We start from the raw sequence: 14419 nt of genomic DNA on the forward strand, positions 1-14419 counted from the left end.
TGGGAGCAATAGGCTACACTTTCCAATTACCAGTACTTATTTCAGTTAAGGTCAGTCAAGCAATAACAGTGCCTGAGGTACCATGAAAAAATAAAAAAAGATCAAATGAAATTGTACAGGAATTTTGAAATAGTGAATTAATCTTCAGTTGACAAATTAGATTTTATACACTGTAGAGGTATCCCTAAATGTGTGATAAATGTTAAAATAAAAATTAGAAAGAGATTTGAATAATTAAAGCATCAGAAGCATGTAACATTTGAAAAAGCAATTAATTTGGTTTGTCTATTAAATATTGCTCTCCAGTTAGTATTATTCACCTGCTAATGTTTTCTCCATATACTGATGCAAACATAAATCTCACAACTGCAAATTTGACTCAAACCTGATAAAGTAATTTGCTGACAAGTCTGATTTGAAAACCGTGTTGTTAAAAAGGATATTTAAAATGTTTATGTAAATAAAAATGTTATGAATAAACTTGTTCACTAGTTCATGAGACAGTTATTTTTATTTTTTAACTATGATTTTATGAGCAAAAATATCTGTGAATAAATTTAATAAGTGTAACCCTCCAAGCCAATAAAACCTATTTTATTGTTACAGTGCAGAAAATTGTCCAAGGGGAAACACAGCTCTTGTATTGCACTAGCTAAGTCCTCATCTGTCATAGTAAAAAGACAAACTTGAAACATGTTCATTGTATGTGTTTATTAAAATATACTTATTGTTTGTATAATTTATAATAATTTAAAAAATATTGTACAAATTTATTTTTATGTTATTTTGGTTACTGTGGCATATGTATAAATCTCCAGTCCAAAGTTTCAGGCTCAGGAATTTATCTCACTTTAAAACCTATTGCTCTATTTTGCTTGCCCCCATCCATTCCTTTTGTTTTAGTGAGGCGTCCATTACCTGCTGATGAAACAAATCCTCATAACAAATTGCTGCCACCACCATACATAACTTGTAGTTACAGTATACTGTTGAGCTGTGGGCAGTATTATTTTTGCACTGCACATACCACTGGATTTTGGCCAGAATGTTCTGTCTTCTTTTCATCTGACCATAAAACATTTTCCCAATTTGCAACTGGATTATTTGCATTTTCTTTCCTTTCATGTGGTTGTTTTATGTTATGTCAACTTTTGTGCCACCCTCTCATATATGCCAATGTTTTGCAGCAATCTTTTTTTAGTTTTTAGTTGATTGGTGTGCTTTTAGTCCAGTCTCAGCTACCTGACTCTGGCTCCTTCTACTTTTTTATCCTCCTCTTCTTCCAACAATGCCACAGATCAGGTCAAGTTAGGTTGGGGAGTATGCACTGGTACAATGCATTGCTGCACACACTACACAAAGAAATAGCTTGAGATCCCAGTTGGCAACCCTCTCCAAGCAAACACATGGTCCAGTCCCATGCTCTGGAAATGAGGGATCAGTGAGGATCCTGCGATACAGATCACCATAGGGGAATCACGGGACATGGCTGTAATGCCGTAACTGACTCTCCCTCACAATGCAAGCAATGTGCCTCATTTGGCACATTGTGAGCAACCACTCATTCGACACAAAGTCAAACCACAGCACACAAGGATTCTTCAAAGAGACACAATACCGAAGGAGTCCAATCTTTGTCTCAGGTCACTGGATAGCGTCCATGTCTCACAACCAAATAGCAAAACAGGAAGCACCAGGACTCTAAAGACTTGGACCTTTGTCCTTTTGCAAAGATATCGGGAGTGCCACACACAACTTTCCAGTGACCTCATGACCCCCCATGGTTTCCCAATCTGGCTACTGACTTCATAGGAAGAGTCACCACACTGTAAAAAGTGAAATCTTAACAAGCCAGACAATCTTGAAAAGATATAATAGATCTTGTTTTTTTATTTTAAGAATCACTGACTTGAGTAGATTTGTATGTGTAAGATATATAATCTCATTTTTAGAAAATTTAACAAGTTAAACTTTCTCACTATATTGGCAGATAATTTTGCTTGATTCTAATACCTTTTTCTTGTTTTTTATTTATTTTTTCTCACACTGATTTTTTGTAGTGCAGGGACATTAATGTTGCTGCTGAGATAAGTAAACCTCTCAACGAAATTAACACTCTCCCATTGACTCCGCGTATGCCACATTTGTATAAAAAAAGTAATAATTCTGAGTTTTGGTTTGTGGAATAAATAATTTCACAAAAGAAAAAATTCCATTTTGGGGTTTGTCATTGAGTAAAATTTGAGATGTAGTCAAGGATTTGACTTTTGGCGCTGTATATGCGTGTGTTTGTGCATGAAATCTATAATAAAAAAGCAGCTATCCAGATTCATAAAGATAATGTAGACTTTTGTAACTTTTCCTGTGTGGAAGTCTTAATTACACAGCTGTATTAAATGTTTTAAAGCAGGACTATTCAATTATAAATTCAGTTGGGCCAGATTTTCAAACCAAGAAATTTAGCTGGTCCTGTCATTTTCAGTGTCCGGTAAGCAGCCGGTAATAAGAAATGTTAAGCCAACACAAATGAACGTATTGAAAACCAAGTAATGTTTTTTCCTTGTTTCCCTTTTAAATTTGGTCACATCTGACACAAGCAAATCAAAAAGTGCATAAAAAAAAAATTAAAAAAAAGCTGTAAATGAACAGAATTGGAGGTAGTAGTAATACTTTTTTCCACTTTTGAAGTGGAAACATAAACATTTTAGTCATATCTGACCTAAGCACATCGCAAAGTGTGTAAAAACAAAATAGTGCACAGTACAGAAATAACATTTGTTCCCTTTTAAAAATAAAATAATTTTTTTAACATATATGACCCAGGCACATCACAAAGTGCATTTAGCAGAATAAAAAATAAACTATCAATGTTCTCAAAGCTGTCAGTGCACAAACCCATAACAAGTGATAACAATAGCTAATGCATATGAATACAGCGTCTACTGCACACTGAGGTAACATAGGTTCACTTTAAATCACCACATGTGTGATTAGCAGTGCCTTTTTTGTAAACAAAAAGGTGGCGGTATGCATACTGTGCATTTGAATCATGTTTGAGGAACTGTGAAGGTATATAGAGGCCGAGAGTCCTAGCACTATATATCTTTTCAAATTTGAAATTGAGAGCTCACCAAGTATAATAATAACAAGTCTTCACATTTATATAGCACTTTACCCACGACGCTTTGTGAATTCCCACAGGGAGGACCCGGAACATGAACCCAACATCTCCTGATTGCAAGACAGTGGCAATATGATTGCACCACCTGTGTAGGCATATTGTGCAGCATAATATTGTGCTTGTTAGTTTAAAATTACAAACATACAATTTCCGAAAACGAAGAATATTAACCACAGGATAATAACGAGCTCTACATTCTACAAAAAAGTTACATAGTCCTGCAAAGAAAATTCAAAACTTTTTGCATGTTTTTGTCAAATGCAATCTTTCTGATTCGTTCTGTGCTTTGAGTGTCAATGGCTGATCATTGTCCTCGTAACAGCCATGAATCCACAGGATCAAAGTGTGTTAGTGAAGGGTCCACCAGTCATATGAAGAGAAGTGCAAAGACGATGCTTGCAAGTAAGGAGGCTCTAATTGGTGTAACAATCTGCGAACACCCACATTTGCACTTACTTGATGAAACTGAAGTATAACTAAGACTCAGCTCACAATTAATTATAGAATCATTTACTATGTAGTTGATGCCACAACCAGCTGTAGCAGCCGAGGACTCATCACAAAAAAAAAGCACTGAATCAAAGACATTCTACCATCACTTCCAGACACACAATGCAGCAGAAAGATACTAGGCTATGCAGAGTGTTGCATTCATAGTCTGTACTACTGTAGGAGTTTATATAGGAATTTTTGAAGGCTCGCAAAATGTGTCTTTCTCGTTTTTTCTCTGTGTTTCTGACGTGACCACAGGCTGGGCCAGTGGGTCTCTTGGAGGTTGCTTTTGAGCCGCATGTGGTCGCGGGCTGCCATTTGAATAGGCAGGTTTTAAAGTAATCTTAGTCTATTTACATGGTGGATCATATCTCTATAACAAAATCTCTCAGTAATAATATCAGCTTTTATAATTTAATTTTACTGATACAATCACAATAAAGGCTTTCTTATTCTAATTTTCTATATTGTTATCATTTTGAAAATTCATATGTGTTTAACCTAAATTAATATTTATGTGTGTGTGCATTATGTACGTTGTAAAGCTTGTAATTGTATTTTACCAGTAAACTAGTGAAAGCATTTTGAGTCTGCACTTTGCAAATTAAATATCTGAGGGTTTTTTAGGGCAGCAAGATTAGAATATATGAATGCACAGTTCATTCTGTGAGGGAATCAAAAGTCTTTGTATGTATAATTTATTATCAATTTTATTATTTTAATTTGGAAACTGTATTATTTAATTTGACTTAATGCAATGGAAAATCATCATTTAATGCTTTCCAGTCTGTTTTATAAGGTTTGCATAGTTTATAAATGAATCTTTCCTTTTTGTCTCATTATACCCTTTACTTTTGTTTAGATGCCGAAACTTGTCAGCATCTTCGCATCCAAGGGGTCTAAAGAAAGTACATTTTATCAAGAATATGCGGCAATATGACATCAGAAGTAGCAGGTATATATGCATTTATTTTTTACTTCCCTGTGGTCTATATTCATAGTTATTCTGGGAGGTGTGTGGCGGTGAAGGAACTGGACTTGAAAGTTCAAGATTGCTGCTTAAAGCAATTTAAACTGCCTGTGCTCGAGCTGTAAAATTTTAATAATAAAATAATTATACTATACAGTAGGAAATATGATAAATTTAATTATCAGTCTTGCCTTTGGCAATCATGAAATGAAATAATTTGGTAAGGCTTCTGCTTTATTTACCTTACGTTTCTCCGCTGTAGGAGGTGAGTCTGAAGGTAACTAAAGAACAGGTAGTCCCCATATTACGGACACACGACCTAGGACTTACAAACGAGGATGCAGCTGCGACGCATGCGTCTCAGTAACTGCCGCTCCGTCATCTTTGGCCTGAGGATGCTGCAAGCGGTGGCTGGAGGGGGGCGATTTCGCTGCTTGCGCAGTGTACTGTCCTTCGGGTGGCTTCTGGCAGCAAGCGGTGACCCGTGGTCCATAGTCACCGGAGCCACAGCTATCGCTCGTGTGCAGGACGATGGTTTGCTGCTCGCCCACTATGCCGCTGCATCAGCTACTGCTCCTGACTGGACGCAGGCTGGATGGAGCAGATGGGGGCGTTTCACTGCCCACCCAGCACACACGGCTGGTAATGCTGCAATCGGTGACCCAGTTGTGGCTGAACGGGGCGGCGGGGGTAGTAGCATTGTAGTGTGCCTCGGATGGCTGCCTGTTGAATTGGGGTTGGGTGATTCACTATTCGCCTTTGGCCGCACCGTGTTTGTTCTACAGCATACTATAGTGGAGGTGACTGTGAGTTGGGCTGGTGATGAACCGCCCCTCGCCACCCCCATTCATTCTCAATAGCATGCCTGCTTTTAGTGTTACGCACATAGCAGGAAGTTGTCTCTTGTCAGTACATCAGATGTGTTGATGACTGGTGCCTTCCTGCTGTGATAACGTGTACAGTGCTGTGAAGAAGAGCTCATCTTAACCTTTTGTCTTCACCCTTCAAGAATGTCTCTGAAACACAAATCTGATGCAAGTGCTGGTGATACAGTAAAGAAGAGAAAAACCATCACCACTGAAAATAAAGTAGAAATAATAAAAAGGTCAAAGAAAGGTGAAACTCCATCATTCATTGGCAGAGTACTTGGTTACAGTCGGTCAAAAATAGCATTTATTAAAATAATGTATCTGTTCCGACTTACATACAAATTCAACTTAAGTACAAACCTACAGTCTCTATCTTGTACGTAACCCGGGGACTGCCTGTATATTAATTTTTAAGAAACAGAGTAATGCAAGTGAATCACAAGGATTATCAAAATATGGTAACTCATATATACTGTGTGTATATATATATATATATATATATATATATATATATATATATATATAGTGCATCCGGAAAGTATTCACAGCGCATCACTTTTTCCACATTTTATGTTACAGCCTTATTCCAAAATGGATTAAATTCATTTTTTTCCACAAAATTCTACACACAACACCCCATAATGACAACTACAGGATAATACTGCAAGCCAAGTTGTACTTGTTTTATTTGTTTTCAATACAGTGTAATGTACCTGGGTACTGTGTAATAGTGTGACGACATGTTGACTTTATTCTCGACATTTCCACTTTAATCTTGACGCTTATGACGAGAATAAAGTCGACATGTTGACTTTATTCTCGACATTTCTACTTTATTCTCGCCGTTTATGTCAAGATTTAAGTCGACATGTTGACTTTATTATCATAATTTGTCATTAAAGTAGAACATCGTAAACTAAACTTCATCGTAAAATGAATATTTAATTTACTAGATTTTCTCAAACCCTGTCATAAGTTATATAGCACATTAAATGCTTTGTGTTAAGTGATTCTTAAACTGACTTCTTCTTGCACTAAGAGGAGGCACCGGCAGCGATCGCTGCACAGAATACATTCACTTCATGATCTTCCTGCTTTCTGAACATTTAGAATGCTAAGATAAATACTTAATATAATTTTCATGGTGAAATGCATTAAAGCATGCATTAATCATATGGGGGCACGGTGGCGTGCCTGCCTTGCATTTGCATGTTTTTCTGGTGGGTTTACTCGGCGTGCTTCAGTTTCCTTTCAAAGTCATGTAGGATGTGGGGTTTTGTTGTGCTATATTGACCCTGCTAGTGTATGTTTTGCTTGTATTCATCCTGCGATGTGCTGGCGACTCGTTCAGAGATGGGCGCAACTCTGAATGGATGGCATAATTAAACATGTATAACGAAGATATTTGTTAAGTTCTGAACACTCCGTGGGCTAAGTTTATAACTAGTTTTAATTTCACAAAGACGTTTATCGTGTGGTGATTGGTTATGTGGTGAAAGAAAAAGGAAGGGTAGGAACTGAGGTTTTGGTACGTCAGATAGAGACAGCATGCATGCAATAAAGATAGCCCGCTCAGAAGAACATGCATTGAATTCTGTGTTCGTGTCTCCGACCAGCAGATCACAAACCCAACATTTACACAATATTTAAGTTAAACCTGTGCGATAGCTATTCATACATCCAGTTTTTTGGAGCCTCGTCACACCTGCCATAAAGTTCTCTACATTGAACATACACCTGGGGACCCCTTACTGCGAGGGAGCAGCACTACCGCCTCACTACCGTTCATGTGTAATACCTGCTTTAATGCATTTCATCATGAAAATTATATCAAGTGTTTATCTTAGCATTCTAAATTTTCAGAAAGCAGGAATATCATGAAGTGAATGGATTCTGTATGGTGATCGCTGTCTTCTCTTAGTGCGGAGGAAGTCAGTTTAAGAAGCGTAGTGATTAACCACTGGGTCGGGGAATGTAACACAAAGCATTTAATGTGCTGCATTAATTTATGACTGGGTAAATTAAGTAATTGATTACACATTGATTTTAGGAAGAAGTTTAGTTTACGACATTCTACTTTAATTATGAAGTAAACTATGAGAATAAAGTGGAAATGTCGACTTTAATCTCAACATAAACGGCGAGAATAAAATGGAAAAGTCGACTTTAATCTCAACATAAACGGCGAGAATAAAATGGAAATGTCGACTTTAATCTTTACATAAACGGCGAGAATAAAGTGGAAATGTTGACTTTGTTCTTGACATATAGTTTGTTTTTTTCTTCCCAGTATAGCTTAGCTTGAAGCAAGGTCCATATTAATGCAGTTTGCCTAAATGATGGTTCAGTTGGTAAAGATGTCATCACCAAGTTGCACTTGTTTTATTTTATTTTAATTTGGTGAATACTGTGTGATGCAACTGGGCTTGAAGTCTTGAAGTAATAGTGCAACTATCAGTAATAATACTATTATTTATTTTATTGTTATTATTTATTAGTTTAAATATTATGCAGTTTAATGATGATAAAGTTGTTTAAAAAGTCACTTTAACGTGTCAGTGGACAGAGATTGTTAACATTAACAGAAAGTGTAGTTGGTTTACAAAAAATATTTACTATTTATTCCTTTTCTAAGACATATTCGGTGCAATACAATTTTTGACAAGCACTTCTGGATATTTTACTAAGTCTAAATGCCTCTTTGTATGGTTGAAAATATGTTGTCAAAATTATAGTTTGTTTTTGCAAAATTTGTTCAATAAAAAGGTTCTATATTTTGACTGCATCTGTCATGCAATGTGATACCTTCTCCATTAGTGCCACCCCCTTGAAAACTATCACTTTATGGGGCAATGCAAAACTGTATTAATACTTGTGTGCACATTAAAATGTTTTTTTTTTTCACAATGTACAATACTCTTGACAGTGGAATAGGTTATTCTTAGCCAGTAATTGCAGTGGAAAATGTGGTTAACATTCACTCATGCATAGGGAAAAAAATACCGTCGAATACCGTGAAACCGTGATATAGAATTTTGGTCATACCGCCCACCCCTAATATATATAAATATATATATATATATATATATATATATATATATATATATATATACTAGCAAAATACCCGCGCTTCGCAGCAGAGAAGTAGTGTGTTAAAGAGGTTATGAAAAAGAAAAGGAAACATTTTAAAAATAACGTAACATGATTGTCAATGTAACTGTGTTGTTATTGTTATGAGTGTTGCTGTCTTATATATATATATATAATATACACACACATAAACATAAATATACATATATACATATCTACATATACACATATCTACATATATATACATATATATATACATATACACATATACACATCCACATATATATACATATGTCAACATATATATACACATACATACACACACACATATACATATATACATATACACATACATATATATATATATATATATATATACACACATACATATATACACACACAGACACATATATATATACATATCTACATATATATACACATATATATATATATATACATATCTACATATATATATACACATATATATATATATATCTACTAAGTCACCTCCAACCCCCCCGAATTTGTTGCTATATATTGCCTTTGATTCTTGTAAGTCTAAGCATTATCCTCTGATGAAGACCCCTGATAGGGGTTGAAAGCTCAGGAATAAAACTATTGTGGGTCTCCAACTGCAAATATGCAAACCGTATCACAGACCTTCTCTTCCATTCATATATCTATATATCTACATATATATATATATATATATATATATATATATATATATATATATATATATACACTAGCAAAATACCCGCGCATCGCAGCGAAGAAGTAGTGTGTTAAAGAGGTTATGTAAACATATATATACATAAACATATATACTTATATACATATCTACATATACACATATCTACATATATACATATATATATATATACATATAGACATCCACATATATATATACATATATCAACATATATATACACATACATATACACACATACATACATACACACACATATATATATATATATAAATATATATATATATATATATACACATACAGACACATATATATATATATACATATAGCAAAATACCCACGCTTTGCAGCCGAGAAGTAGTGTGTTAAAGAGGTTATGTAACCATATACAGTAATCCCTCCTCCATCGCGGGGGTTGCGTTCCAGAGCCATCCGCGAAGTAGAAACCATATGTTTATATGGTTATTTTTATATTGTCATGCTTGGGTCACAGATTTGCGCAGAAACACAGGAGGTTGTAGAGAGACAGGAACGTTATTCAAACACTGCAAACAAACATTTGTCTCTTTTTCAAAAGTTTAAACTGTGCTCCATGACAAGACAGAGATGACAGTTCCGTCTCACAATTAAAAGAATGCAAACATATCTTCCTCTTCAAAAGAGTGAGTGTCAGGAGCACAGGCTGTCAGAGAGATAGACAGAAAAACAAACAAATCAATAGGGCTGCTTTTAAGTATGCGAAGCACCGCGGCACAAAGCTGTTGAAGGCGGCAGCTCACACCCCCTCCGTCAGGAGCAGACAGACAGAGAGAGAGAGAGAGAGAGAGACATAGAGAGAGACCGAGTTTGTTTTTCAAGCACAAATCAATACGTGCCCTTCGAGCTTTTAAGTATGCGAAGCACTGTGTAGCATGTCGTTTCAGGAAGCAGCTGCACAAAAGATAGCAACTGAAGATAATCTTTCAGCATTTTTAGACGAGCGTCCGTATCGTCTAGGTGTGCCAACAGCCCCCCTGCTCAATCCCCCTACGTCAGGATCTGAGAAACTCAGCGCAAGAGAGACAGAGAAAAGTAAGCTGGGTAGCTTCTCAGCCATCTGCCAATAGCGTCCCTTGTATGAAATCAACTGGGCAAACCAACTGAGGAAGCATGTACCAGAAATTAAAAGACCCATTGTCCGCAGAAACCCGCGAAGCAGCGAAAAATCCGCGATATATATTTAAATATGCTTACATATAAAATCCGCGATGGAGTGAAGCCGCGAAAGGCGAAGCGCGATATAGCGAGGGATTACTGTATATACATAAACATATATACATATATATACATATCTACATATACACATATCTACATATACATATATATACATACACACATCCACATATACATATATATATATATATATATATATATATATATACATATACAAATTTACATATCTACATCTATATATATATATATATATATATATATATATATATATAGATATATATATATATATATATATATATATATATATATATATATATATATATAGATATAAATATAGACATACATATATACATACATACATTCACATATATATATATATATATATATATATATATATATAGCAAAATACCCGCGCTTCGCAGTGGCGAAGTACTGCTTTAAAATTTTAAATAATAAACTGAGGGAAATTATACCAATAATTATTTGTTAAGGATCTCTTTGTATACCATGTTGTCAGTTCGCCCCTCCGGTTGTAATATGATTAAGTTGTGCGCTGAGCTTACTCTTGAGCATGCAACGTATACTTGGCCATGTGAAAAGCAAATCAAGAACAGCAAGACCGCGCCAGCTGCGGAGCTCAGCTTGGAGCGAAATGAAGTGAATGGGAGGGGAGATGATCACGTGACTCCAACACCCGCCTTAACTCTCCATCCCTCCACAAACACAGTCTCTCGGATCCCAACTTTCCTTTATATATATATATAGATAAATAGCAAAATACCCGCGCTTCGCAGCGTAGAAGTAGTGTGTTAAAGAGGTTATGAAAAAGAAAATGTCAATGTAATTGTGTTGTCATTGTTATGAGTGTTGCTGTCTTTTATATATATATATAATAATATACACACACACACACACATAAACATATATATACATATACATATCTACATATATATATATATATATACATATACATATCTACATATATATATATATATACATATACATATCTACATATATATATATATATATATATACATATACACGTCCACATATATATACATATATATATATATACACATATCAACATATATATATATACACATATATATATATATATACACATACACACACACACATACATACATACATACATACATATATATATATATATACAGTGATCCCTCGCTATATCGCGCTTCGCCTTTCGCGGCTTCACTCCATCGCGGATTTTATATGTAAGCATATTTAAATATATATCGCGGATTTTTCGCTGCTTCACGGGTTTCTGCGGACAATGGGTCTTTTAATTTCTGGTACATGCTTCCTCAGTTGGTTTGCCCAGTTGATTTCATACAAGGGACGCTATTGGCAGATGGCTGAGAAGCTACCCAACTTACTTTCTTTCTCTCTCTCTCTCTTGCGCTGACGTAGGGGGGTGTGAGCAGGGGGGCTGTGTGCAGCTGCTTCCTGAAGGACATGCTGCACCGGTGCTTCGCATACTTAAAAGCTCAAAGGGCACGTATTGATTTTTGACTTTGTTTTTCTGTGGCTCTCTCTCTATCTCTCTCTCTCTCTCTCTCTCTCTCTCTCTCTTCCTGCTCCTGACAGAGGGGGTGTGAGCTGCCGCCTTCCAACAGCTTTGTACCAGCGGTGCTTCGCATACTTAAAAGCCAAAAAGCCCTATTGATTTTTTTTTTGACTGCTTGCTTTGCACTCCTTTGAAAAGGAAGATATGTTTGCATTCTTTTAATTGTGAGACAGAACTGTCATCTCTGTCTTGTCATGGAGCACAGTTTAAACTTTTGAAAAAGAGACAAATGTTTGTTTGCAGTGTTTGAATAACGTTCCTGCCTCTCTACAACCTCCTGTGTTTCTGTGCAAATCTGTGACCCAAGCATGACATTCTAAAAATAACCATATAAACATATGGTTTCTACTTCGCGGATTTTCCTATTTCGCGGGTGGCTCTGGAACGCAACCCCCGCGATGGAGGAGGGATTACTGTATATATATATATATATATATATATATATATATATAAATAGCAAAATACCTGCGCTTCGCAGCGGAGAAGTAGTGTGTTAAAGAGGTTATGAAAAAAAAAAAAGGAAACATTTTAAAAATAACGTAACATGATTGTCAATGTAATTGTGTTGTCATTGTTATGAGTGTTGCTGTCTTTTATATATATATATAATATACACACACACACACACATAAACATATATATACATATACATATATATATACATATCTACATATACACATATCTACATATACATACGTATATACACATGTACACATCCACATAAACATATATATACATATACAAATTTACATATCTACATATATATATATATATATATATAGACATACATATATACATACATACATTCACATATATATATATATATATATATATATATATATATTATATATATATATATATATATATATATATATATATATATATAAACTGTATATATATATATATATATATATATATATATATATATATATATATATATATATATATATATATATATATATATACTGTGTATATATATATATATATATATATATATATATATATATATATATATATATATATATATATACATATCTACTTAGTGGCTCCTGTATTTAGGATATAGCAGGTTGGATAATGGACGGATGGACATTTGTATGCATAGCCCCATTTGTCCGTTTTCGTTTTTTTTCTTTCTTCAGTAATATTTCAGCAAACCCGGAGCTTGTCAGTTCAAATCGTGGTACTGACACCACTGTGTGACCCTGAGGAAGTCACTTCACCTGCCTGTGCTGCAAAAAACAAAAGTAATGTAACAAATTGTATCTCAGATGTTGTAAGTTGGTGGAATAAAGGCATAAGTAAAATAGATAAATATGTATTATACACATAGGAACTATTAATTTATTTTCAGTTAAGTCATCTTTAGCAAACTTTTATAAATGAGGGTTTCTGATTTTTAGATTGTGCAAACTGTTTCTTCTTCATTGACGTTTTCTCTTGGAGAGCTTTTTTCATTTCATTGAAAATGAAAGCAGCAGCTGCCAAAATATGTAGCTTTCTTATTAATTTTTCAACATTGTGTAAAATAAATGTATAAAGTAACATAAAAGGTTTAAATACTGATTATTCTTTTACACTAAAATATTACTACAGAGATACAAAAAAAGTAAAATGGATATGTTCTTTTTCTTTAACGAGATTAAATATTACTGAAGAAAGAAAAAAAAAAATTAAACAGCCAAATGGGGCTATGCTTACGAACTTAAAAGGTTTAAATAAAACAGAAATATATATTTTATTTTTACTTGCTTAACTTGTGGAGGGTGTATCCTGTAGCAAAGCCCTAACTTTTTTCGTGAAAGCCCGTTTCAGTCAATAAGTCTTAAAAAAACGTGTAAAGATATTGACAATAAGCTAAGTCATCTGCAGCAAAGTTTTATAAATGAGGGTTTCTCCTTTTTAGACAATAAGCTACGCAAACCCAGGAGACATGGAATCGTTTAAATCAAGTATCATTACATCTTCCTTTCTTAAAGAGAAGTAAGGCAGTACTTATAAGCTTACATATTTATATATAGACATACATATATATATATATATATTTATATATATATCTATATCCGAAGCCGTGCAAGCACACTCTTGAGAATGCAACGTATAGTTGTACAGAAGAAAAGCAATCTTGCCTCAAATGAATGGCAACCTTTTGTAGGTCTATGAAGTTAATTTAAACTTTAGGTTTACACGGTGCTTTCTTTCCGAAGTACCTGCACTCATGAATATGTCTGTATGCGTCAGTCGGTCAAATCCACGCGCTTCGCACCGGCGAAGTACCGCTTTTAAATTTTTATTAAGAAGAAAATAA

At 34.6% G+C, this 14419-nt stretch overlaps 2 protein-coding genes across 2 annotated transcripts in view; one reads left to right on the forward strand and one right to left on the reverse strand.

Moving 5' to 3' along the window:
• Positions 1 to 14419, reverse strand: part of LOC114658415 (cadherin-4-like) — a 2147065-nt gene that overhangs the window by 331139 nt on the left and 1801507 nt on the right. The gene's annotated exons all lie outside the window — the stretch shown is intronic.
• Positions 1 to 14419, forward strand: part of cables2b (Cdk5 and Abl enzyme substrate 2b) — a 71753-nt gene that overhangs the window by 20409 nt on the left and 36925 nt on the right. Inside the window, exon 2 of the mRNA XM_028811667.2 lies at positions 4536 to 4628. Coding sequence (XP_028667500.1) covers positions 4536 to 4628 — 93 coding nt within the window. The remainder of the gene's footprint in view (positions 1 to 4535; positions 4629 to 14419) is intronic.

Source organism: Erpetoichthys calabaricus, chromosome 10 (assembly GCF_900747795.2).
Source record: "Erpetoichthys calabaricus chromosome 10, fErpCal1.3, whole genome shotgun sequence".
Lineage (NCBI taxonomy): Eukaryota > Metazoa > Chordata > Cladistia > Polypteriformes > Polypteridae > Erpetoichthys > Erpetoichthys calabaricus.